Here is a 23,952-nt window from a genome sequence, read left to right on the forward strand (position 1 = left end):
CCCGGCCGGGCGGCCATGGCGGCGCGACGGCGGCGGCGGCCCACGGCTGGCGTGGGAGCCCGGGACACGCTCACGCTGCTGGCGCTGGCCTTGTGCGCCCCCGGGGTGGGCGGCGGGGCGCTCGAGTGGTACTCGGCCGTGGTGAGCATCGAGTACGTGGACCCGCAGTCGAACATGACGGTGTGGAGCGTGTCCGAGAGCGGCCGCTTCGGCGATAGCTCGCCCCGGGAGGACAAGCAGGGCCTGGTGGGCGTCCCGCGCGCCGAGGGGGACGAGGAGGGCTGCGCGCCCGACACGCGCTTCGTGGCGCCCGGCAGCCTGGGCGCCGCGCCCTGGGTCGCGCTGGTGGCGCGCGGCGGCTGCACCTTCAAGGACAAGGTGCTGGCGGCGGCGCGGAGGAACGCCTCGGCGGTGGTGGTGTACAACCTGGAGCGCTACGGGAACGCCACCGAGCCCATGTCGCACGCGGGTGAGCAGGCCGGGGGGCTGGGGGGTGGGGGAGCAGGGGCGAGCCTGGTGGCTTCCCCCGGTGGTGTGGAGAGGAAAGTGCGTGCACACACTGGATGGGAGCTTCTCCTCGGGAGGGTAAGAAAGAAGGCAGGGGAGTAGCGAAGAAACTCCGCAGGAGGAAGCTCCCACCACTTGCAAAAAAAAAAAGATTCCAGATTCCTAATCACGGGGTCACTTAAGGGCGATTCACCGTTTCCCAAAGTTGGTTGCGTGGTGAGTGTGTGGGAGTGGAGGGAGACCCTTCCTCATGCGCGCTCCAGGGTCGCATTGCCCATTCACCAACCTAGCGTGATGGCTTGGTGGCTCTCTGGTTTCTTCACTTTGGACGAGGCGTCTCTGAATGTTTCAAAACCCTGAATCGGAAAACCTGGTAGCAAGCACGACACCTGCTTGTCTCTGGCGACACACGTAGGGCGATCGCACTCGCTCATTGTATTTGGACAGTTCGGAGTTCAGACGAAATCTTTTTACTGTATTCATTGAAGAAAAGACGTTGCTCTCTCAGTCAGGAGGCCGATCCTAAACACACCATTCCAGGGACAGCAGGTTGCATGCACTTCAGACAAGGATGAGTTTGCAAAATGCCATCCTTGGGACAGAGTTCTCTCCGGGGGACCCAGAATTTGATCGTATTTCTGTTGTGCTACTAAGATCACATTAGCTTTAAGGCAGCATCACACAGTTGACTCATTCTGCATTTCCCGTGATTACCGTTTTTGTTTCTGCTGCTACTAAGTCAGACATCCTTTTCCTGTACTGTGTTTGTTGTTGTTCTGTTTTGGCATAAATGCAACACAGAATGTATAAAGACAGGAAATGACATTGGATTTGGCCATTTTTATAGGTTGGGAATGATGGCCATTTGATGGCAAGGAAGTGACCTCCACTTATAGATCAACTTTTTTTTCCCCCCCTTTTTTTCCGAGATAGGGTTTCTCTGTGTAGCTTTGTGCCTTTCCTGGAGCTCACTTAGTAGGCCAGGCTGTGCCTCGAACTCACAGAGATCCGCCTGGCTCTGCCTCCCGAGTGCTGGGATTAAAGGTGTGCACCACCACCGCCCGGCTAGGTCAACTCTTTTTCAGGAATGTTGACTCCGGGTTAGCAGAGAAATGGGTTCAGACCGTAGGAGCATGGTAGGGTGGAGGAGGAGGTAAGGAGACTTTGAAACTTCATGAAAGTAATCGGCTAGAATGGAGAAACCCTGAAGAAGTTGGGTCTTTGAGAATATGAAGTTTGGTTGGCTGCAGACAGTGGTGGGTGAGAATGAGTACAGATGTCCCTGTGGTGGTGGTGTTGGGTCAGCTGCAGTTAGTCTGGTGATTACAAATTGGCCTAATTGTCATTGTACACACGCCCTGTTTCCAGAAGACTCAGGAAAGATCCTAGCATTACAGATGTAGCCCATATACAGCATTCCCAAATTCAGTTTTGTCAGTGAAAAGAGGTCTGTGCTGGACCTGATTCCTTGATGGTGGGTGTGTGCATTTTTGGATGCATACACATCTTAATGTAGACTTTTTCTTTCAAATGGCAGGCTTACCACCCTACAATTTTCTAACTCTACCATACTGCATTTTTTGATAATGACATTAGCATCCTCCTAAGCAGACAACACTTGTTCTAACTATGGCTCAGCAACCTTTCTTGTTTATATTGTTGACATATATAATTTATCTGGACTCAGAAAAGCACCTCAGCGATGTTAATTAGAGTCATCGGTGGAGGGACACTTCTGTTCTCATTATCTGCCTCCTTTCTAAGCCTTCTTAGCATGATAATAATTCTGATTTTTTTAAAGGGAAGATTAGCACCTTTTGAAAAATGTATGAAAGTGCACACATTAAAAAATGTGATACAGCGAGTGACTGAATCTTCCTGAGGGCCCTTTAAGGTAGATCCCTAACTGCACTGTCCAGTAAGGAAACATTCTCAAAAGCATTTTAATACAAGTCCAGATTGCTTGGTGACCTATAGGATATCTAGATGCATTCCTGTCTTCCCATCCATATTCTAGGTGCCTTCTGCACAGTTGTGACAACCAGAAATGCCTTGAGTTTTGGCCAGAACTTCAGGGGACAAAAATATTATCTAGCGTTTTGAACCACTGACCTAAAAGAATATGAATTGTAGTAGTGTAGTTAACAAGGAAGAAAAGCTGGAAACAAATGTAGACCCTTGGGCTGTAGAGACTGCAGAGGTGGAAAGGTTGACTCACAGAATGGAGCCCATGTGGGTACCAGGGATGACAGTGGCAGCAGCACTTTGAGAATAGAGTTAAGAAGATGGGGCTGGGCAGTGGTGGCACACACCTTTAATCCCAGCACTCTGGAGGCAGAGGCAAGCAGGTCTCTATGAGTTGGAGGCCAGCCTGATCTATGGAGCGAGTTCCAAGACATCTGGGTCTACACAGAAACCCTGTCTCAAAAAACAAACAAAAAGAAGAAGATGGGAGAAGCCAACTTTGACAGACTAGGTTTAAACTTGAGCAGAATATTTATTGAGCTGTGTACACTTAGGTTGGTTTCCTCTGTTTAGTCAGAATGTAGCTGAAGCCAGGAAAATCCACTGATTCCACTGTTCTTAGTGCCGAGGTGTAACAGTGGATTTCTATCAACAGGTAGAGGTGTGCTTCTGAAACTGAATACTGATCATCTTCCTAAGTTGTGGGGAGAATTACTCCCCAGTTCTTCTGAAACCCATTTTTCCTCTCACTGGAATCTGGCTTTAGGTAACTTTTAAAATTTAATCATTACGGAAACTGAGGATTTTAAAAGAATCATCGCCTTAAGATCCTACTCTCTCAGAACAGCAGTAAGGACTTAGAGCTGTGCTAATGTTCTGTTTTTAGCAGACTTAAGTTTGCCAGCTGCTTTGGATCAAGTATTGTGCTCAGTTGGAGTTGGAACTGCCTAAGATGGATGGCTGCCTATGGAGGGTTTATGGTCTGTCAGTAGTGATAAGCATAACTTTCCAGGCAGAAGAGTCTAGACTTCACTATATGCACAGGTGCTTAGAAAGCCTAAAGGATGCTGAAAGTTGTAGAAATTATCTTGACCAAGATAGGTAAAAATAGATAACAGTCAAATCGTTAAGGTCTTGGTGTTGACCTTACTGTAGTTATTGTAGCTTAAGTAACATGCACCTCTAGGTGAAATTTTGGCACAGCCTTTTAAGAACAGCATTTTACATTCTTGAATGTTGTTTACTAAGTGCAAAACAGTTGGCAAAGGGCAGGAAAAAGGAATCTAATTGAAATAAAACAAGGAGGATTTCAGAGGTAGAGAAGAAATACCCCCACTTAGTCAGCCAGTTAATCTGTTTACCTGAATGTTTCTGCAGACATTTAGAAAAAGCTTGCAGTGGTGATGCTACATTACAAACTTTAAAGATAGCTCAAGTCTTTAAGATACCTAAAAATGGCCGGGCGGTCGTGGCACAAGCCTTTAATTTCAGCACTTGGGAGGCAGAGCCAGGCGGATCTCTGTGAGTTCAAGGTCAGCCTGGTCTACAGAGGGAGATCCATGACAGGCACCAAAACTACACAGAGAAACCCTGTCTTGAAAAACCAAAAAAACAAACAACAACAAAAAAGATTCCTAAAAATGGCCACAATATTGTAATGATGGGACCCATTAAGACTTTTAATTAAAATTTCACTGTGACTAGTTCTAAGAACCTAGTCTTGGAAAAAATGAAATATCCAACTTTAGAGAAGCTGTATATTAAGAGGTATTCATTTTGTACCGACAGTGCATGTTAAATGGTCTTTATGCATAGTCAGTTATTGATTATCTGTAAAACTGTGCTCTCAACTGATCTACAACTTTAATTTGAATTTAAAATGTATCTTGGTGCTCTAAGGGGCCAGAAGTGGCACCCTAATAGCCTCATAGAGGATGGGGCCAACTAGGACAGTTCCCTGGAAAGATTGACTTGATGGGCAGGTTCAGGACATTAGGGAGTTATGTATATGTGTGGTAGGTGGGCTATAGGACTTCCATGTAGCAGGAGTAATGTTGCAAAAGGCTGAAAGGTCTGAAGTGAACTAACACGGAAAAAGCTGCAAGAGTTCTCAGTAAGTGTTCAGTAGTAGTTTCAACAAATCCGTTTTTGAGGGAGAGGTAGTGGTGGTGAAGTTTGTGTTGTTTTGTGTTTGTATGTTTACTTGTGATGGGGTCTTGCTAAGTAGCTCATGCTGGTCCTTAACTCATGATCTTCTTATCTTAGCTTCCCAAGTGCTGGGGTTATAGACATAAATTATCATACTGGCCAGGTTTTTTTATTGGTTTATTTTTATGTGTATGAGTGTTTTGTCTGTGTGTATGGAAGTGCACCACATGCATGGCGGGTGCCTGTGGAGGCCGGATGAGGGCGCTGGAGTTACAGTGGCTTTAAGTCACTGTGGGGGTCCTGGGAATCCTCTGCTAAAGAGCAGCAAGTTCTCTTAAGCACTGAGCCATCATTCCAGGTCTCCCCCAACCCCAATATTTTTGACTAAACCAATCATACAAAAATATTTATAATTATATAGTGCCCAATTGTGAATTGTGTTGTCCTCCTTCACCCTAGCCAACCATTCAAACATTTCTGTTTCGTATAACAAGACATTCCAGAGTATTTCCTCTATTGTAATTCTCCTTGCTAGGTAATTTCAGCTGTAGTCCTGGAAGATAAGCTAGTTTTTCCAATCCATTCATTCATGAAGAAACCTTCCACGGGCCATCCATGGTCCATGCCACAAAAACCTGATAAACTGAACAGGTAGTACTTGTCTAATCTAATGAGGAGCGACCTATGAAGAAATCAGACAAGATGTGTGAAAGGAGGCCTATTTGAGGCTGGAAAGATGGCTCCGTGGTTAAAAGTGAGTATTGCTTTTGCAGAGGCCCCTCATTTCAGTTCCCTGCACCCATGCTAGATGACTCAGTGCCTGTAATTCCAGCTCCAGAGAATCTAATTCCTTCTTCTGGCCTCCTTGGGCACCTCAGTTGCATGCATGTGTGTGTGTGTGTATGTGTGTGTGTGTACAACACACAGTTCAATAAAATTGATAACTACAAGTAGAGCAAGAGTCACTATAGAACTTAAGCTGAGTTTGCACTAAATCTAGGTTTGTTGAGGATTCCCCCAGGGGAATAGAAGTGGCTAGAATGTGGCACTTTATTTCTAAAAAAGAAAACCTGAAAGTTTGGGAGGTTCTGCTACTGAAACCTCAAGATCAGTTATTGCTGTTAAATTAGTTTTCTCCACCAGAAATTCAATCTACTACTTTAAATATTTCAGTAGTCCTTATCTCCTTCAAGACAATACTGAAGTAGACTTTAGTTTCCTTGGGAGGAGAAATGGTACATTACATTCATAAGTCTTGATACTAAATTTTGAAGTTACTGTTCAAGTGCTAATCCTTTACAACTCTGTTTTTAGCTTTTGACAAGGTAGCAAGAGGAGCATAAAAAATTTGAGAAGGAAATGGAAACCATTTTATTTTTGGCATAGGAACATTTGAAATTCTGTTACTGGTAATTTGGCCTGCTAAAAATACTATTCTGTATCTGCTACTCAACAAAGAGGTTTATGATGCTGCTGTGTACAATGACATTGTGCTCAGTGTAAGACAAAAATAAAACAGAAACTGCCCTTAGGGAGCTTCCTGCCTAATGGGAAGGTGTAGAGATTACTTTGTGGGTGAGATTGTGCAAGATGACCTTTTTAATCAGGCAAGAATGATAGCAACACTAAGCCCTGGGGAAGAAAAAGAATTCCACAGCTTATTTCTTATATTTCAAGTCTCTAGGCCTCCTGTGAAGAAATTCACCTGTTAGGCTGTGATCTTTCTCTGCCAGTGTACACACAGTTGTGCAAAATTACTTGAGCAGATTAGCTCTTGTGGATTGGACCAGAGAGCCAGTGATTTGACAGGCAATGAAGTCTGGGGGGAGTGTGATAGATGTGCTCGGTGTCCCTCAACTTGTGCACGAACTGACTTCAGAGCTAGGACATTTTCACCCATCTGCCTTGCTGCTTGTTCATCTGCCTGCCCCAGCTTTGAGACTTGTTCTTGGCATATTGATCAGGCTGGCCTTGGGAACTCCTCTGTCCTAGCCTCCTGAGTAGCTGTGAAAAGTGAATAAATCACAGGGTAAAAAAAGTCATCACTGAGTTTTGTCAATTTAAATAGGTCTTGGAAGCAGTCTGGCTGCTCAAACTGTTGAATAACGAACTATCCCCAGCCCATCGCACTGCCTCTACAGGCTACAGCTTTTTGAAAAATACTATGATTTCTTTCTCACTCATTAAGCTAAGTGTGCACTTTTCTCATTTTGCCTAATTTTTCATTTTCCTATTCGTTCAACATAATGCCTGTTTTTAATAACTAACCAAGCTGGACTCCTCACCTTCTCAAATATAAATATTTAAAAGGTTTAGTTTCTTCTGAGTTTCTTATCTGCATGCTATTATTTGTGCATCAGTGCCTGCAGAGACTAGAAGAGGGCATTGCATCTCCAGAAACTGGAGTTATATAGACAGTTGCAAGCTTCATGTGGGTGCTGAGATTTAAACCTGGGTCCTCTGGAACAAGACGCAGTGTTCTTAACCACTGAGCCATATTTCTAGTCCCTCAGATATGATTCTATGATCATTTTATGACCTAGAAAAATTCCTTTCCTTTGGTTCGTTAAACTTTTTCTGTTCTTGAAGATAAAGTGTAAATGTGCCTCTCAGGGAAAGATTTCCCTCTACTCCAAACAAGATTATCCCTCACAGGTCTAGTTCTTTATTCTACTTGCTTATTACATAAGTGGCAGCCCAAAGAAGAATCATTCTTAAACTAATTAACAATGACAGAAAAAAAAAAAAAAAAAGGAAGAAGAATCATTTTCAGAGAGCAGTTGTCCAGGAATACACAGGTCTCCTCAGGCAGTGAACAAGATGAGATCTGAGCCCAGGTCTAGCTCTGCAACAACACACCCTGTGGAGAAGGTTCAAGAAATGAATACTGCCTTGGACATAAACTTTCAGACCCTGAGAACCAGCATTTCCAGGTGGTGACATTGAACAACTCCCTGAAGATTTCTGAGTCCACAGCTGTAGAATGACAAATTTGGCAGCTTTCTGCTTTAAGTGATATGTTCTATAATGGAGGGTTTCCCCACACACCCTGTCTCTCATTGTCACAAAAAATGGCACCAGAAATTGTTACCAGCTGGTAGTATAGAAGCCATTTGGGGTTCTGTATGAAAGCTTTTAACCAAGATGGCAGAATTATACCATTGTTTCTATTTGAAATGTTCTGCAAGTTTCTTTTTTCCTTTTCTTTCTTTTCTTTTCTTTTCTTTTTTTTTTTTTTTTTAATTAAAAGGACTTTTAGCTTGTACCTTGTCATAGTACATGGGTTATAGCCATGTCATAGTTGTTGCTATGTATGTTTCTAGACTGCTGAATATTTTCCTAAAGGTAGTCAATACCTGCCTCTCAGTGTATTTCCCAGTGACAGCAGGGTCGTTAATGAACATGCTGTAAAACCATAGTTTCCTCTAGTTAGCCTCCAACTGGTTCCAGTATCATCTTGCAGACAGAAGCCACCTTAGAAGGGTGCCCTTCTGGCACTTCAGAAACAAAGTTCCTGTGGCTAAGATCATAGTGGAAATGCTCTAGACTATGTGTCTCACCAAGATAAAATAGTCTATGCTTTGTTCTCACCAGATGAATGAAAAAAATGAGAACATGATGCTCCAAGGAATGGTTGAGGAGAAGATGTATTGTAGATATGAGAGAGAGCCCAGCCAGAGGCATCTGGAAGGGTCCAGACTAAATTGGGCTATGAAGAGGAGAAAATGGGGAGAGCAAGAGAGGAAGAGCAAAGAAGACAGAGAGGGACTGGAAGCCAAGAGGCCGGGAGAGAGCCAGGAGTCCAAGAGCACCAAAGAGAACATGTAGCCAAAATGGCTAGGTTTTATAGGAAAAGAGAAGCTGGGGAAAAGGAAGCAAAGTCCGGTGCTGGAGAGGTTTGGGTAGGAGACGAGATATGCCAGTCTCTGTGACTCTGTAGCAGGTGCTTGTGTGTAGGGAGAGACTGGTGGCCAGGGTCCGCTTTGATGTGTTCAGTAGTCACCTCAGCCCGTTTTCCCGGGTTTCTTTGAGACCTAACACATTATACTGTCTATCATAGGACTTGTGTGGTGCAGAATTTCTACTTAGACCTTCTGCTCTGCAGAGTGAGACAACTCCCACTCCATCCATCCAGGAGCCAGTCAGATAACTTCCTGGAGATGTCTAAGGATAGCATGCTGTCCACACTTGACCCGTTGCTTCTTCTCTTGAGTGCAGACCGTGCTAACAGCTACTGTTGGACCCTGTGCACATACTCTAATGTTAGAGCCCTGTTATTTTGATGGACATATTTAGACTGTGGTAGCAGGTACTTAGGGGAAAATGACAAATCAAGAAGAGACATAAGGAACAGACTTGTTGGAAAAGGGGGGCCACCAAACAATTGCCCTTATTTACATATGCCATCAGTGTGCCACATTTCACTGTGGTAGTAGGCAGTAAGCTCCTGGCTTTTCCCAGGAAAGAGGTGGTTTTTAAAAAAAAAAAAAAAAAAAAAAAAAAAAGAATTATGTATTATTTTTATGTTTATGTATTTGTGGTGTCATGAATTTTTTGTACCATATGTGAACAAGTGCCCACAGGGGCCAGAGGACATCAGAGCCCCTTGAACTAGAGTTACGGTAAATGAAAGTACTACAAAAGTGGGATTTTTTTTTTTTTTAATTTTTAAAAATCTGTTAAACTGAGGCTAGAGCTAGAGAAAGAACTGATTTTTGAGACACTTTACTGCAAAACTTGTTCTCATGTGGTAGAAATGATTTTTTTTTTTGTGCCTCCAAACGACCTCAGACTTGGCAGGGCTCTTTTAAAAAAAACAGAAAGCACCTAGTATCTTTGAAGACCTGATGGATCTCTTTAGATCTGTCTTGCAGCCAGTTCTTCATGCCTGCTTCCCACCTCTCTGTTACTTGGGACTGAAACTGGGGTCTCAGGCATTAGTTCGTCTCATTCAGATAACATGCAATAAACACATTTTTAGAGAAGGTAGTTGGGTTTAAATCCTGCCTCTCCCATGCTGAGCACACATTGTATCATTAAGCTGTTTCCCGGCCCCTTAAACACTAGTCTTGTTTATCCTTTTTCACTTAGATTGGTTTAACTTCAACTTGGTTGAAAACTAACTGAAGGAGAAAATTCAGTGTACTGATTTGGCATTGATAACTGGATGTTAAACTTTTTTCCTGGTCCTGGAGATAGAAATCAGCCTTGGGCCTAGTAGGTGTGCACTCACTGCTAACCCATTCCCCCAGCTCTAAACTTTTAAAGCAAGGACAGTGGTAAGTAGGACAGTAACGGTTTCCAATTAATGCTACCTTATTTTGGTTTCTGTGCTTGAAACTTTGGGGAGGGGGTAGTGAAAAAATTCATGAGTTTTCTGAAAGGAAGCTTTTTAAATTTTTGCCAGACATGGTAATGCATATTTAATCCCAGTACTCAGGAGGCAGAGGCAGGAGGAATTTAAGGTCTGCTATGAGACACTGTCTTAAAAAAGAAAAAGAGAATATTCAGCATCAAAAAGAGCCTCATGCCTAATACGGCAACCACAAAATAAAAAATTTTTAAAAATGGTAGTGATCACAATAGAGTTCTCATATTCCCTTTTTTCTTTTTCTTTTTCCTGATTTTTTGAGACAGGCTTTCTCTCTGTGTAGCTCTTGGCTACCCTGGAACATTCATAATCATAAATGAAATTAACCTGTATGATTCTTTTGCTTTTTATTACCATGTTTGGTTTTTAATACCTTTTTATAGTGCTGGAATTTGAACACAGGGCCTTGTACATGCGAGGCAGGTGCTCTGCCATTGAGGCACATCTGCAGCTGTTGGGGTGGTGGTTTTGGGAGGGCGGAGGCACAACACGGTCTCACTGTCTAGCCAGGCTGGCCTTTACTTACTGTATAATCCAGGCTTATCTTTAAACTGAAGTCGACTATCTCCGCCTCTGGGTTAAAGGCTTTCACCACCATGCCTAGCTTAGAAAAAATTGTAAGTAGCCTTTTAATTAGCTATGGAACAGTTTCAGTACCATTAGTATTTTGTGCTTCTTAAAGGTCTAATGATAGATTCATTTGTGAATCTAAATGGTGTCCTCGCTTTTCAGAGAATAGTTCATAGTGATTTTCCTAATTTCAGTCAGCCTGTTTTCTCTTTTGGAACCAGTTTTGGCAGTTGATGTTTTGCTGAATATTACTCATTTTTATTGAAGTTTTCAAATGTATTTGATGTATTGAAGAACATACTCTTAATTTTATCTAACTTTTCTCTTTGTTCATTTCTTTGTTCTTTTGTGCAGGGACAGGAAAGACAGTCGTCATTATGATTAGCTACCCAAAAGGACGAGAAATTTTTGAGCTGGTGCAAAAAGGAATTCCAGTAAAAATGAGCATAGCAATTGGTACCCGTCATATGCAAGAATTCATCAGTGGTCAGTCTGTGGTGTTTGTGGCCATTGCCTTCATCACGATGATGATTATCTCATTAGCATGGCTAATATTCTATTATATACAGCGTTTCCTATATACTGGCTCACAGTTTGGAAGTCAGGTAGTTATGGATAACTATTCATTTTAATTTATGCAGTTTGGTTCATTTTAAATGATAGCTCATAAATACATTCTATGTACTACTTGAAGTTACATTTAATCGCACTAATTTCAGTTTGCTTATTTGAGTATTCCTCACTTTGATGAATTTTTTAATTGGAATGTATTTTTAAGTCTAGGTTACTTTTTGTACATTTGGTTCCTGCAGGTACCTGTACCCTCTTTGTCTTCTTGTAGACAGAGGACTAGCAGAAGGGCATGTGACAGAAAGAGCTTATATAACCCTGTTCTCTAGCTTGGCATAAGGTTGAGGAGCAAAGAGGAACGGCCTGCTCTGTCTGCACTATAGTAGCTGATAAGCTATTTATCTGAAAGCAAGCCCTTTCTTGAGCAGAGAGAAGAGCCAGAGGCTTCCAGTGGCATACTGAGTCCTAATGCACAATAGACTTCCTGGTCTGATAACTAGGCAGGGCTCTTCTCTTAGGGACTATTGATGGAGAGTGAATTGGTACCTTCTTCCTGGGCTTCATTATTTTCTTGCCAATGTTTAAGTGTAGGAATTGTTTTCTGGAAGTTGAAAGTGTGGCCGAATGTCAGCACATGTTTAGAGTGCTAGGAGTTTCTGAGTTCCATTCCAGCATCACAAAAGTGGTGGGGGTGGGGTATTTCTCAGATACAGAATTCAAAGCAACTATTGCTGGGCTAGGGATATAGCCCTGTGGTGTAGGGTACTTGTTTAGCATGTGTGAGGCCCTAGACTTCATTGCAAATAAGCAAGTAAGTAAACAAATACATTCTTAGCTGAGGCAGAAGGGTGCTGTGATCTTAAGGCCAATCAGGACTTGAAAGAAAGAAAGAGAGAGAGAAAAAAAAGCTTACCAAGTAGCTTATAAGTTATATGGTTCTTTTATATATCAAAAGTTTTTTCTAAGTTATTTTCATAGTAATCATTTAACTTTGTTTTACTAATGAAAACTTTTCTGTTTTGTTTACATTGTATTTTACGGGTTATTTTTTAAAGACTATTTTAATAATACTGTTTTTCTCCCCAAGAATCATAGAAAGGAAACTAAGAAAGTTATTGGCCAGCTTCCACTACATACTGTAAAGCATGGAGAGAAGGTAATACTTTGATTGTGCTTTGTTTGGGGTCCAGACAGGAGGATGTTTGTGTCTTTGGGAAGTCTTTTCTCTCCAGTCTACTGTTGAGCAGTAACAAGCATGTGAGCTTTGTTAAGCCTTCATATGTCTCTTCCAGTAGTTTAAAGAAAGGCTGGCGGAGATGGAATGAATGAAGAGGCCCTTTAGAGCAGTCGTTAGTCACATGGCTGTTTAAATGTAAATGAATTACAATTACCGTCCAGGTCTGTGGCTCAATAGTAGAGTCCTGAATTGACCCCAGCACCCCACCTCCCAAAAAGGTTAAATGAATTACACTGAATTTAAAAGATAGTTCCTACATTGTATGTACTCAGTGACAACAATGTGCCAATATTCCTGTCACTGAAAGTTCCATTGGGCCAAAGTAAATGACAATAAAGATGCCGTGCACTTAAAAGTATGGACCTGGGATGCTATGAATTCTAAGACTATGTGCACATTCTCTCAAAGCCCCTCAGTTACAGGGAGAATACTGAACATTTGTAGAGGAGAGAAAGCATATTTTTTAAACTATACTTTTAAAAGGGAACCTTTCTGACATGCTCAGTCAGAGATTTAAAGCATTTAGGGAACAGTGCAAACAAAACCTTACTCCAGAGGCACTAACTCCTCAAGGATACACCCTTAGAAGGGAACTTTGCTAATGTGTAACATTTGGTCTTGTAGTGGGCCATCCTCTGCAGTGACATGTTGCCTTATAGCTGTGGGCTGAAGCAGTCCCTTGGATGCTGATTTTATCTCATTAAGCTTTGAGACTCAATCTGTTTCACCTTCCATTCCTCCCTTCCCTTCACGAAAGGAAGACTATAAGAAACTACTTACATCTCTTCCTCTGCCCTACTTAAAGGACTTTTCTTAAAAGACATTAAATTACAGACCTTTTGAGTTTTAAAAATTGAAATCTGTTATCAATGGCTTCTGTGGTATAGTTAGGATTAAGATATGCTCAGGATTGTATGGGTGGGTCATTCCTTCCCCCAATAACTTTTACACTGTAGTATAGTGGAATTTTAATAGTTGGTGCAAAGTACTGATTTCTTATCCTGCAAATCACCAGGAGAGTTTCCATTTAATAACTAGCCATACAGAGTATGTGTAGAGTTTTTCATGGATATTAATAGGAAATTCTTCTGATTTATAAATTAGATGCTAATCTAGGTTGTGAGAATTGATTTCTAAAAGTTTATTCTTCAATTCCTTTTCAGGAAGGAAATCAAGACTTTGTACAAACTTAAAATTCTACTGTACCTGCTGCATGTTTTTTTTTCCCCTCCTTAGCAAAAAATCTCATTGCTTACATGTGAGAAGACAGATTCACATGTATAAGTTACTGAACCAAGCCCTTGAGAATATAAGTAAATTGATACTATTCTCTTCCTATACCCAGCATTTGTTAAAGTATGATACTAGGAGCTTGTTTTAAAATTGTCATAATAATTTTTAAAAGGTCTCTAAATGGTTTGTGAAGTGTGTACCTGGATATGGAAGCATTTTTACATTGTGAACTTACATAGGAAAATGAATTTTTGCAGTCTGCATCTTATCCAATTCTGGAGACAAGTGATTATATTTTTAATTTTTCTTTTCTTGTGGATTTATTTACAATAATGTATAAGCTTGTAAATTATTAAAGAATTTTAAAATGGTTTCCTGCACAACATGAAATACAAGTGAAATTATTTTGTTACAACATAGAATTTAAGGGGCTGGAGAGATGGCTCAGTGGTCTAGAGAGTTAACTTGTCCTGCGGAGAACCTGGCTTTGGTTTCCAGCACCCATGTCAGCCCATAACTACTTGTAACTGCAGTTCCAGGGGATCCAGTGCTTTTGGCCTCTGAGGCTTCATACATACATGGTGTGATCCAGTGCTTCTGGCCTCTGAGGCTTTATGCATGCACATGGTGTACATAAACTCATACAAGGACACTACTTACATAAGAATAGTAAGAAAATCTTTTTATAAAATATCACAACATAAAATTTTAAAATGCTGTTAAAGTTCATTTTAATAGTCTTTGATAATGGTATGTACATACTAAATCAGGTTTTTACTGCTTCCTTGTTAATTGCTACACCTGGCTAAGGGTATGTTTAAATAACAACTCAAGGGTAGTGTGGCTGTGTTTCATAATGTGAAGCTGCCAAAATTGCAGCCTTAGAAGCAAATACTGCTTGAGTTCCTGAATCCCTGCCTCAGAATCTCAGCTTTTCCTGGCTACACTGACCCCAACTAACTCACAGAAAGAGTCCATGGCCTAAAGATTCTTGGTGGAGAAATGTTGCCAACTCTCCCAACCTACAACCAACAATTTTTGTTTTTTATACATTTATTCATTTGTTAGGCAAAAGTGGCAACTTGTTCTAATGGAGGGGTTAACACTAATGAAGTAAAATTTCAGATATGTAGCCATTTGTACTTTCTCCAAGTTGTAACTGGTTTTTGGTTTTTCGAGACAGGGTTTCCCTGTGTAGCTTTGCGCCTTTCCTGGAACTCACTTGGTCGTCCAGGCTGGCCTCGAAGTAACTGTTTTTAAGAGAGATACAAATCTCTTTTAAATAATTCTAGAAGATAAATAGTGACTTTGAATATTCAAGTATTATACTTGAAAATATTTTGTTTAACCATAATAACAAGCCTGACTGGAGTGCAGCTAACTTCGTAGAGTGTTTCCTGGCATTGATGAAGTCCTGAGTTTGATCTCCGGCCCCATATAAACTTGGCCTGGTGGTTCACTACTATAATCCATACTTTTGGAAGATGAAGGCAGGAGCATCAGAAAATCAAGATCACTATTGGCTATACAATGAACCTTAGGTCAGCCTGAAAACAAGAGACCTTGTCTCAAAAAATGTGTGTGTGTGATTTGCATTTCTATAGCCCTCAATAGTCTGTATTTTTTCAAACACTAACATACTATTTAAAACTGCTAATGTTTGACTAGGCAGACAATGAATTTTTCTTTCTTTTCATTTAGATTCTTTATATAACTGCTTGATATAGTAGTAAGAAGTAAATGCCAAGTATGATTATCTGTGTTTTTAGATCAGGTTGTTCCAGCATAGAGTAGAATCCATTGTTTTAGTCAATTTTCATTTTTTTTTCTAACTTATTATATGTGTAATGTGTGTGTGTAACTCTAACTCTCTTTGCAGGGAATTGATATTGATGCCGAGAATTGTGCAGTGTGTATTGAAAACTTTAAAGTAAAGGATGTTATCAGAATCCTGCCATGCAAGTATGAATAAGTTTTTCCTACTAAGATACTAAAAATTACTTAACAAGTTTCAGTTTTCTGACAAAAGAGTTCCATGCTTTTTCTGATAGGAAGATCTTGTGATCTTTGATTAGCTCATCTTTCATATTGTTTTCAAGACTCCTTAAAATTACTCAGCTTGAGAGACTTCTAGGTGAGCACTAAAATCCATTATATCTTTGTTTTAGACTGGCTTTTAGTCTTCCCAAGGCTTGTTTAGACTCTATTGGACACCTAGTGAAGCAGAACACATGCTTGATTAAAGGAGGAAAGATGAAGGACCCAGGGCCTTCTGTGACCTGAAAGCAGGCAGTGGTTTGCTATTATTTATCCCCTGAGTGTGAGTTCCTTTTGAAGCTGTGAAAAATGAGTATTCCTCCCTTTACTCAGGTTCAGTAGCACAGGTGCAGTTTTAACCCTGGGAAGTTGCCATTTCATTTTAATAATCTGCTACTGTAATTGACTTTTTTAAAAGAACTGCTAATCAGCAGAAGAGTTTTTTGTATGTGTGAAAATTAGATTTTTCCAAGTCTGATAAATTTCAATTATACTTTACATAATTTAGAATCAAGTTACAAGTTAGTGTATTTGCTTTTTTTTTTTTTTTTAACAAAATACTTTACTACGTATATAGTACTTTTTCGTAGATTAAGTTCTTGATATCTCCGTTGAGGAAATAAAAAAATGAGTATTAAAATAATAAGAGTTCACTGAGAAAAGTGTCTGGCTAAAATCTGTCAGCATTTACCTAAGGTCAGCACAGTAGATACTTAATGAATTGAGGTCAGTATGTGATGATCGTGTTCTGCAGAAAAGCATTGAAAGTCGAGTTTTAGGCTGGTTTTAGAGCAGGTCTTTCCCCTTTCAGAGTGATGCTCAAGAGTGCGCAGGAGAGAGGCAGTAGGTATGTGCTGATGTCTGCACTGAGCTTGACTTGACCTCTGCAGATACGCTGTGGTGTGCACATTATTGGGATTTTTATTTTGGTCATTTTTCTCCGGAGCAATATGTTAAACATCCCCCAACAAAACTAGAAGTTTCTTGTTTTTTGAAAAATTCTTCTGGGTCAGTTAGTATTAATTTAAGGTTGAATGATAAGCTGGATTAGACTGATACATAGTTAAGAATTGCTATTTTTAGTGGCACTGCAGCTTTTGTTTAATAGAAAAAGTCTTCAAAAGACTAATAACAGGCAGAGGCAGTTGGATCTCTGTAGGTTTGAGGCCCAGCCTGGTCTACAAAGCAAGTTCCAGGACAGCCAGGGCTACACAGAGAAACCCTGTCTCCAAAAAAAAAGAAAAAAGAGAAAAAGAGTAATAATAATGAACAATAATAATGAACAGTTACTAGGTATATACTTATTGTAGACACTGCGAACAGCTCATGGTGTAGGTATAGAAATTAGGGGAGACACAGCTCCTTGTGGTCATGCTTTTTAGTCACAGCTACTGCTTGAGCCTAATCTGTCTGGCTTCAAAGCCTCTAATTAACTTCACACGTAACATGGGAAGGGCAGGAAACCAAGATAAACCAACAAGAAAGGAACGTGTATGTGTCTTCCTGGTAGCAACAGATGTTTATTAAAGAAGGGTTCCTAAAGGTACACAAGAGGAAACAACTTCTTCGTGCTGCTCATCGGTATTGTCACGTATTTCCACTTAAAGATATGCTCAGTTTAGGATTAGTTTATTAGTAGTAAGAGCTTATTTATGGGCTTTACTAGCCTAAGTGGTTTATAAGTGTTCTACTAAGTCACATAAAAATGCTTGGGCACTGTAGCACATAACTGTAATCCTAGTACAGTTGGGAGGCAGAGGTAAAGGATTCTAAATCCAAGGTAATCCTGGACTGCATAGCACATTCTAGGCTAGCTTGAATGACATAGCAAGACTCTATCTCAAAAAAATAAAATAGTATACACACAGAAATGTATAACCTGGTATGTGGTAGAAATTGATCCATCCTATTTTGTGGAATGAAGAGAAGCTTTCACTTTTTAAAAACATTTCACTATTAAGTCCAAAATCTATTTAAGTAGAAAATAGAAAAGAAAATAGATAAGTGATTAGACTGTAATGTTAGTGTACTGTTGTCTAACTTTTAATAGAGGGATATGTTGGTAAAATGCATTATTTCCTTTATAAGATACGGAAGCATTTATTTTAAGACATTAATACATACTTAATTTTTTTAGGCATATTTTTCATAGAATATGCATTGACCCATGGCTTTTGGATCACCGAACGTGTCCAATGTGTAAACTTGATGTCATCAAAGCCCTGGGATATTGGGTTTGTTACGTTTTTGTTTATATTCAATCTCTGCCCCAGTTCTTCCCGAGTATCTCACTTTTATTATGACTAGAGGCAAGAGGAACAGACAGAATGCTCCTTCTGATATCCTTGCTGTTATCTAAAGAAGTTTTCTGTACTAAAAATGACTTTGTAGAGTAACCCACTAAAATCAGTGAACTGAGTTTATGACAGAAAAAGATGCTAGCATGTATCCCCAGTTTTTAACTACTTAGAGCAGTATAGTTCTGTATACTATAGTAGTGTGTGTGTGTGTGTGTGTGTGTGTACACATGTGTACATGTATGTGTGCGTGTGTGTGCACATGTATGTGTATGTTTGGTTTATGTAAACCTGAATCATAGAATGTATGAAACAGAAGAGCATTCTACATTTTCTGGCTTCAGAGACACATTTTACACATACTATACCCAACAGTTTTTGACATCTGTTTTCACTGTTGCTGGGTTTCACAGTTCATTAGTACAGGATAAATTTGTTCTATATTAAGTTTTGCCCATTATTTTGTGATTTTTTTTTTTTTTTTTGGTTTTTCAAGACAGGGTTTCTCTGTGTAGCTTTGCGCCTTTCCTGGAACTCACTCTGTAGCCCAGGCTGGCCTCGAACTCACAGAGATCCGCCTGGCTCTGCCTCCCGAGTGCTGGGATTAAAGGCGTGCACCACCACCGCCCAGCTATTTTGTGATATTTTGATGGACAAGGATCTTCCTGGAGATACAAGGGTAAAATGAAAGAGATTATAACAATAGCTAGCCACATGCTTGCTCCAAGCCTTAAACACATGATTACATTTTATCTTCACATTTATCTTCACAGTCTCTATATGAAGTACTCTTATTATCCCTACTCTATTAATTAGAAACTTAAGCTTAGAGTCGCTGACTTTTCATATAAGGTCTCATAGCTAATTGGTAAGGAACTGGCTTTCAAACGTAAGCTATTTCTTCCCTACTTAGAAAAGATATGGAAGAGCTCTTTTTAAGTTTTTTGGGTATTTTTGTTGTTATTGTTTGTTTTTTAGATCTCCATATGATCTATTATGACTCAAAATACTACTGATTAAAGTATTTTAGATAAAAAATATTTGAAGTGACTAGGAATGTAGCTCAGAGTGCTTGAATACCTTGCATTGAAGCCTCAGATTCAGTTCCCCACAGCACATAAACTGGATGAACATTTATGCAACTTTAATGGTGTCACTAACAAACTGCCCATGGAACAAGACTGGCTTCATAGGCTGCAGGTATGACATCATCTTCTAGCTTGGTATGTCTTCAGCAGATACTAAGAGATCTCTTGCTGCTGACATGCCCTGTAGAGTGTTTCACATGGTGGTCCAGGATGCCCTTGCTATAGTTCCTCAGGGAGGAAAGGTTGGCACCCAGCTGTGCCTTATCCTGCTTTGTCCTGAAATGTGTCTTTCTTACAGAATACCTAAACTTCCTTCAGTCACTTTGGCCTGGGATAGCATTCCTCCCTAATGAGTTTGGTTTGTGCTCTCTATTATAGAAACCACAGTTTAGCAAGAAGCTGAGCCTGATGGTTCAGAATCTTAAAAGAGATTCATCATAGAGCTTGATGAATTGTTTTCTTGAAAAAAGTCTTGAACTCCCTTAGGTGCACTCTAAAGCTTGTGCTAAGTTGTTGTCTTTTAAGTGACTCAAAACCAGCTTTTCATCTCTTGACATTTATGTGAGACTGATTTCTGTTCTTAGCTAAGCCAAAGACTTGCACCCTCATACATTTTGTTTAGAGATTATAAGTCCACATATACTCATGTATTAGAAATCAGTTTTCATTTTATATGAAGTTGGATTATTTTCTTGGAGTGTTTATTTCAAGAAGCTAGACTATAGAGAACCAGAGTGTATGACTTACTTTGTGAAGGATGGAAAGTTATTGTAACTTCAAAGCTAAGGATTTGTCTGTCTTTGATGTTTCAATTTTTAGAGGTTTCTATTCCCTTATAACCACTCAAGAGTCCCAGTGACCCTTTAGACAGCCTTTAAAGGCAGTCCTTTGGTTTGAAGCTGTGTCCACTGCATTCATTGGGCAAACAATGCTGTCTAAGATGTTAAGCTGAACTTGGCTCAGAGATAAATAAGGTACAGCTCCTTTGCTAGATAAGGACTCTTAAGGATTTCTCTTTCAGGCCAAATGGAGCCAGTACATATCCAGAGATACAAGGAACATGGTAAATGCCATCTGGATCAGAAAAGAAAGATCTTATACTGCCTGTTAGATGTGGAAAGATGGAGAGAGTATATTTTAGTGGGACTGATGGGGGCTTTGACTGTCCCCTCAGTGTCTAGTAGGTGGATGGTATGTGCACAGGGATATGAACTATCAGGTTAGAGATTTGTGAAGATTTGAGTTTGGCAGGTATTTAGAGACACCGGTTGGGATGGGGCTGAACAGGAGTTGGCATTGTGACATTACGACAACAGGAATGTTTGCTTGATGTGTTATGAGTTGGTGTCAGGAAAGAGCGGTTTGAGTGTCTAGGATGCCAAGTTACTGCTGAGGGAGGAGGGGGTGGCTTTAAAAAAAAGCACATAGAGCAGACCAAAGATGTCTGAGAACCCAAGGAGGTCGAGTGCCTGTGACTCCCATGCTCACAAGCCTACCAGATGTTAGTCACTTTCCAGCAGTTTCATCTGCCCACGTGCAGCTTTAGCTCTTTGATTAACCAAGAAGAATGTCTGAAACAACCACCCACTCGTGTTGAGGCTTACTGTAGTGGTGCTAAAGGAGTCCCTGGCCCTCCTTTCATTATCGTCCTTCAAAGCAGCAAAGAGGGAGGGAGGGAAGTTGGAGATAAAGCACAGCTGAGAAACTATATATAAGGAAGAAGTCAGGACTGACTTTAAAACAAAAATCTGAAGCCTTTAGCTGTTCAGAGACTGTTTGTCTCTGACACCCCAGGGCTGTGTTGAGCCTGGGGCTGTCATTAGGGCACCTGGCTGCCTCCTGAGGGAACAGCAGTGAGGCTGCACAAGTTCACACTCTACAAGAAGAAAGTTTCAGGAAAGCCACTTTGTGACTAAATAGTTTAAAAGGTGAGACGCAACTTGCATGAGACTATCTTTAGAGGAAAACAACCAAACTTGGTCGGTCTTAGAAAGCTGCCTATTGCGAAGTAACCCCTTTTATCATGACATTGGATTGAGTAGGTAGGTGGTGTGCTTCCCACCAGATTACCTGTAGAGAGTCAAGGAGGTCTTGTGTTAACTTCGAGCAAATGACCCCACAGTGTGGTCATGTCACTGAAAAAGTCATTGCCTTTTGTCTACCTCTCAAGGGGGACCCTGAGGATCCACAGGAGTTACCCATTCCAGACGCTGCTCCGGGAAGTGTTTCTGTTGGGAATCTGAGTGTGACATCCCACGATGAGGACAGGAGTGGGGAAAGCAGCCTTCCATCATCTTCCTCAAGTGAGTCTGGGCCACACCGCCCCTGCTTTAAAGAAGATGCCGGGGAAGACACAGCACTACTAGGTATGTGGCTGCAGTTATAACACCACGATGTTACCAGTGATGGAGTGGAGTGGAAAAGAGAAAAATATAAAAGCATAAATGAAAACTACAGTCCCACACTTAGAGATACCATTTTAACCTTTTGATAAATACATTCTCAAGAACGGGGAAATATCGTGTAAATGTTTGGTAAGCTGTTCTTATAATGTATAATGTTCTTTATCATTGCTAGATAAATTTTTATGACTATCTTGTATTTAAATTTTTCTTCTGAATTAATTGCTCAATTCATCTCTACTTTTTTTGTGTTTTGTTTGGCTTTTTGTATTCTCATTGTATTGTATAGTTAGCATAGCTCATAGTCTCCTTGCCTCTGCTTCTCAACCCACCTAACTTTTCATACTAATTCAAGCTCTGTCTTAGTTACTTTTCTAATGCCATGACAGAACACCATGACCAAAGCAACTTAAAACATTTATTGGGGCTCACTCTTCCTGAAGGTTAGAATCCATGACCATGATGGTGGGGAGCATGACAGCAGGCAGGCATGCGCTGGAGCAGTAGCTGAGAGCTCACATCTCATCCACAAGTTCAAGGCAGAGAGGGAAAGAAAATGGACTTGGTGCGGAGGTTTCAGACCTCAAAGCCCCACCCCCAGAGACCACCTCAACAAGGCTAGACCACTGTTCCTCCCAGACAGACAGCTCCACCGGCTGGGGACCAGGTGTTCAGATGTGTGCGCCTGTGCGGCATCTCATTCAAACCACCACAGACTCTTGAGAAAAGCAGCTTTTTTTGTATTGCAGTGGTGTGTCACTGAAACCTGCAGCTTTGGGCTTAGCCCTTTCTTACAACTTTTTAGAATTTAATTATGAAAATACACAACCTCTGTCATATATTATTATATTGTTATCTTTTCCTTCAGTTTCTTTATTTCTTCTTAGTGTTAGGGATGGAACTCGGGGTTTGGGGAATACTGAGCACAAACTCTGGCACTCAGCCATCTTCCAGTGCCTAATTTCTGTATCTTTCAGTTTCTTTATAATTTTTTTGTCTTCTAGCATCTCCTTAGGCCTTTTATGACATGCTAAATAGGAAAGTCTTTCTTCTTGGGGTTGGCTATAGAATTATTGACTTGTATTTTGCTAATATTTGTGGGTTTTTTTTTTCTTCAAATTCTTTTTTGAAACAGCATTTTATGTAGACCAGGCTAGCCTCAAACTCCCTAGGTAGCTGAGGATGACCTTGAACTTCTGATTTATCTGACCACCACCTCCCAAGTGCTAAGATTATAGGCATGCGTTACCACCATGGTTTTTATGCAGTGCTTGGGATCAAACCTAGGGTTGTGTGCATGCTAAGCAAGCACTCTACCAACTGAGCTACATCCCCATTTCTACCCCCTTTTAATTAATTTATTCATTGATTTATTGGGGTACCCAGGTGTGCTATTACTCAAGTGTAGAAGTCAGAGGATAACTTTTGAGTAGTCAGTTCTCTCCTCCTACCATGGGTCTCAGGGATCAAACTTAGGTTGTCAGGCTTGGCAGAAAGTACCTCTCAACCATCTTACTGGCCCCCTCTTCTGCATTCTTTAAAGATTAATTATGAAATTATTTTGAGCCTGGTGTGATAGTGGTGTGATGTCTTTATTCCCAGCACTTGAGAGGCAGAGGCATGTGGATCTTGGTGAGTGTGAGGCCAGCCTGGTCTATATAGGGAGTTCCAGGCCAGCTAGGACTCATAGTGAGACCCTGTCTCCAAACAAAAGAGGGTGTAGTGATGGCTCCATGGTTAAGAGCACTGGCTGCTCTTCCAGAAGACCTGAGATCATTACCAGCACTCACATGATGGCTCACAACCATCTGTAACACCAGTTCCTGGAAATTCCATACCCTGTTTGGCCTCTGCAGGCACCAGACATGCATGTTGTATGTACATACATACATACATACATACATACACGTATACATACATACATATAGGCAAAATACGCATACACATAAAATAAAGTTTTATTTTGTCAATTAAAAGACAATCCCACCAATATTTTAGTAGAATTAATCTATAGATTATTTTAGTTGAGAATAATTGATGCTTCTAACTTTGAATTTGGCCATCCTAGAAGATTTCCAAAACAGTAAGATTCAAATTGAATCAGTGTGTCTTTTAACATGCTTAGGAAAACTTACAGAAACGTTAGAACTTGGGTTTTTATTGTGTACAGATATATGTGTACTGGGAGGGTGGACTGCACATGTGTATGCAGGTGAAAGTGCAGTGGTGCACACTGTTGTGCAGGCCAGAGGTCACCCTCGGGTGTCAGTCTTCAGGGCATCATCCACTTCCTTTTTGAGACAAGGTCTCCTACTGCCCTGGGACTTGCCTGCTAAGCTAGGCTGGCTGACTGGAGAGCCTCAGGGATCCATCATCCCTCTCTACTTTTTCTAGTGCTGGGATTACAAGCACACACCTACTACGTGCAACTTTTTTTTATGAGTTTTCTAGGGATTGGACTGAGGTAGTAAGTAAGCACTTTTGAGCTGAACTATCTTCCAAGCTCTTATATCTTAAGTTCTAAACC

General features: G+C 40.8%; 1 protein-coding gene and 1 non-coding gene across 2 annotated transcripts in view; both read left to right on the top strand.

Annotated features, from left to right (window-relative positions):
- Positions 1-23,952, top strand: part of Rnf149 (ring finger protein 149) — a 25,792-nt gene continuing 1,840 nt past the window's right edge. The window contains exons 1-6 of the mRNA XM_059244136.1: positions 1-469; positions 10,916-11,166; positions 12,219-12,287; positions 15,481-15,563; positions 17,776-17,872; positions 21,194-21,389. Of these exons, the coding sequence (XP_059100119.1) occupies positions 16-469; positions 10,916-11,166; positions 12,219-12,287; positions 15,481-15,563; positions 17,776-17,872; positions 21,194-21,389 (1,150 nt within the window). The 5' untranslated portion in view covers positions 1-15. The remainder of the gene's footprint in view (positions 470-10,915; positions 11,167-12,218; positions 12,288-15,480; positions 15,564-17,775; positions 17,873-21,193; positions 21,390-23,952) is intronic.
- On the top strand, positions 3,810-3,938 carry LOC131893987 (small nucleolar RNA SNORA33). The gene has a single exon (XR_009374782.1). It is a non-coding gene; the product is annotated as a small nucleolar RNA SNORA33 (small nucleolar RNA).

This window comes from Peromyscus eremicus, chromosome 16_21, assembly GCF_949786415.1.
Source record: "Peromyscus eremicus chromosome 16_21, PerEre_H2_v1, whole genome shotgun sequence".
Classification (NCBI taxonomy): Eukaryota; Metazoa; Chordata; class Mammalia; order Rodentia; family Cricetidae; genus Peromyscus; species Peromyscus eremicus.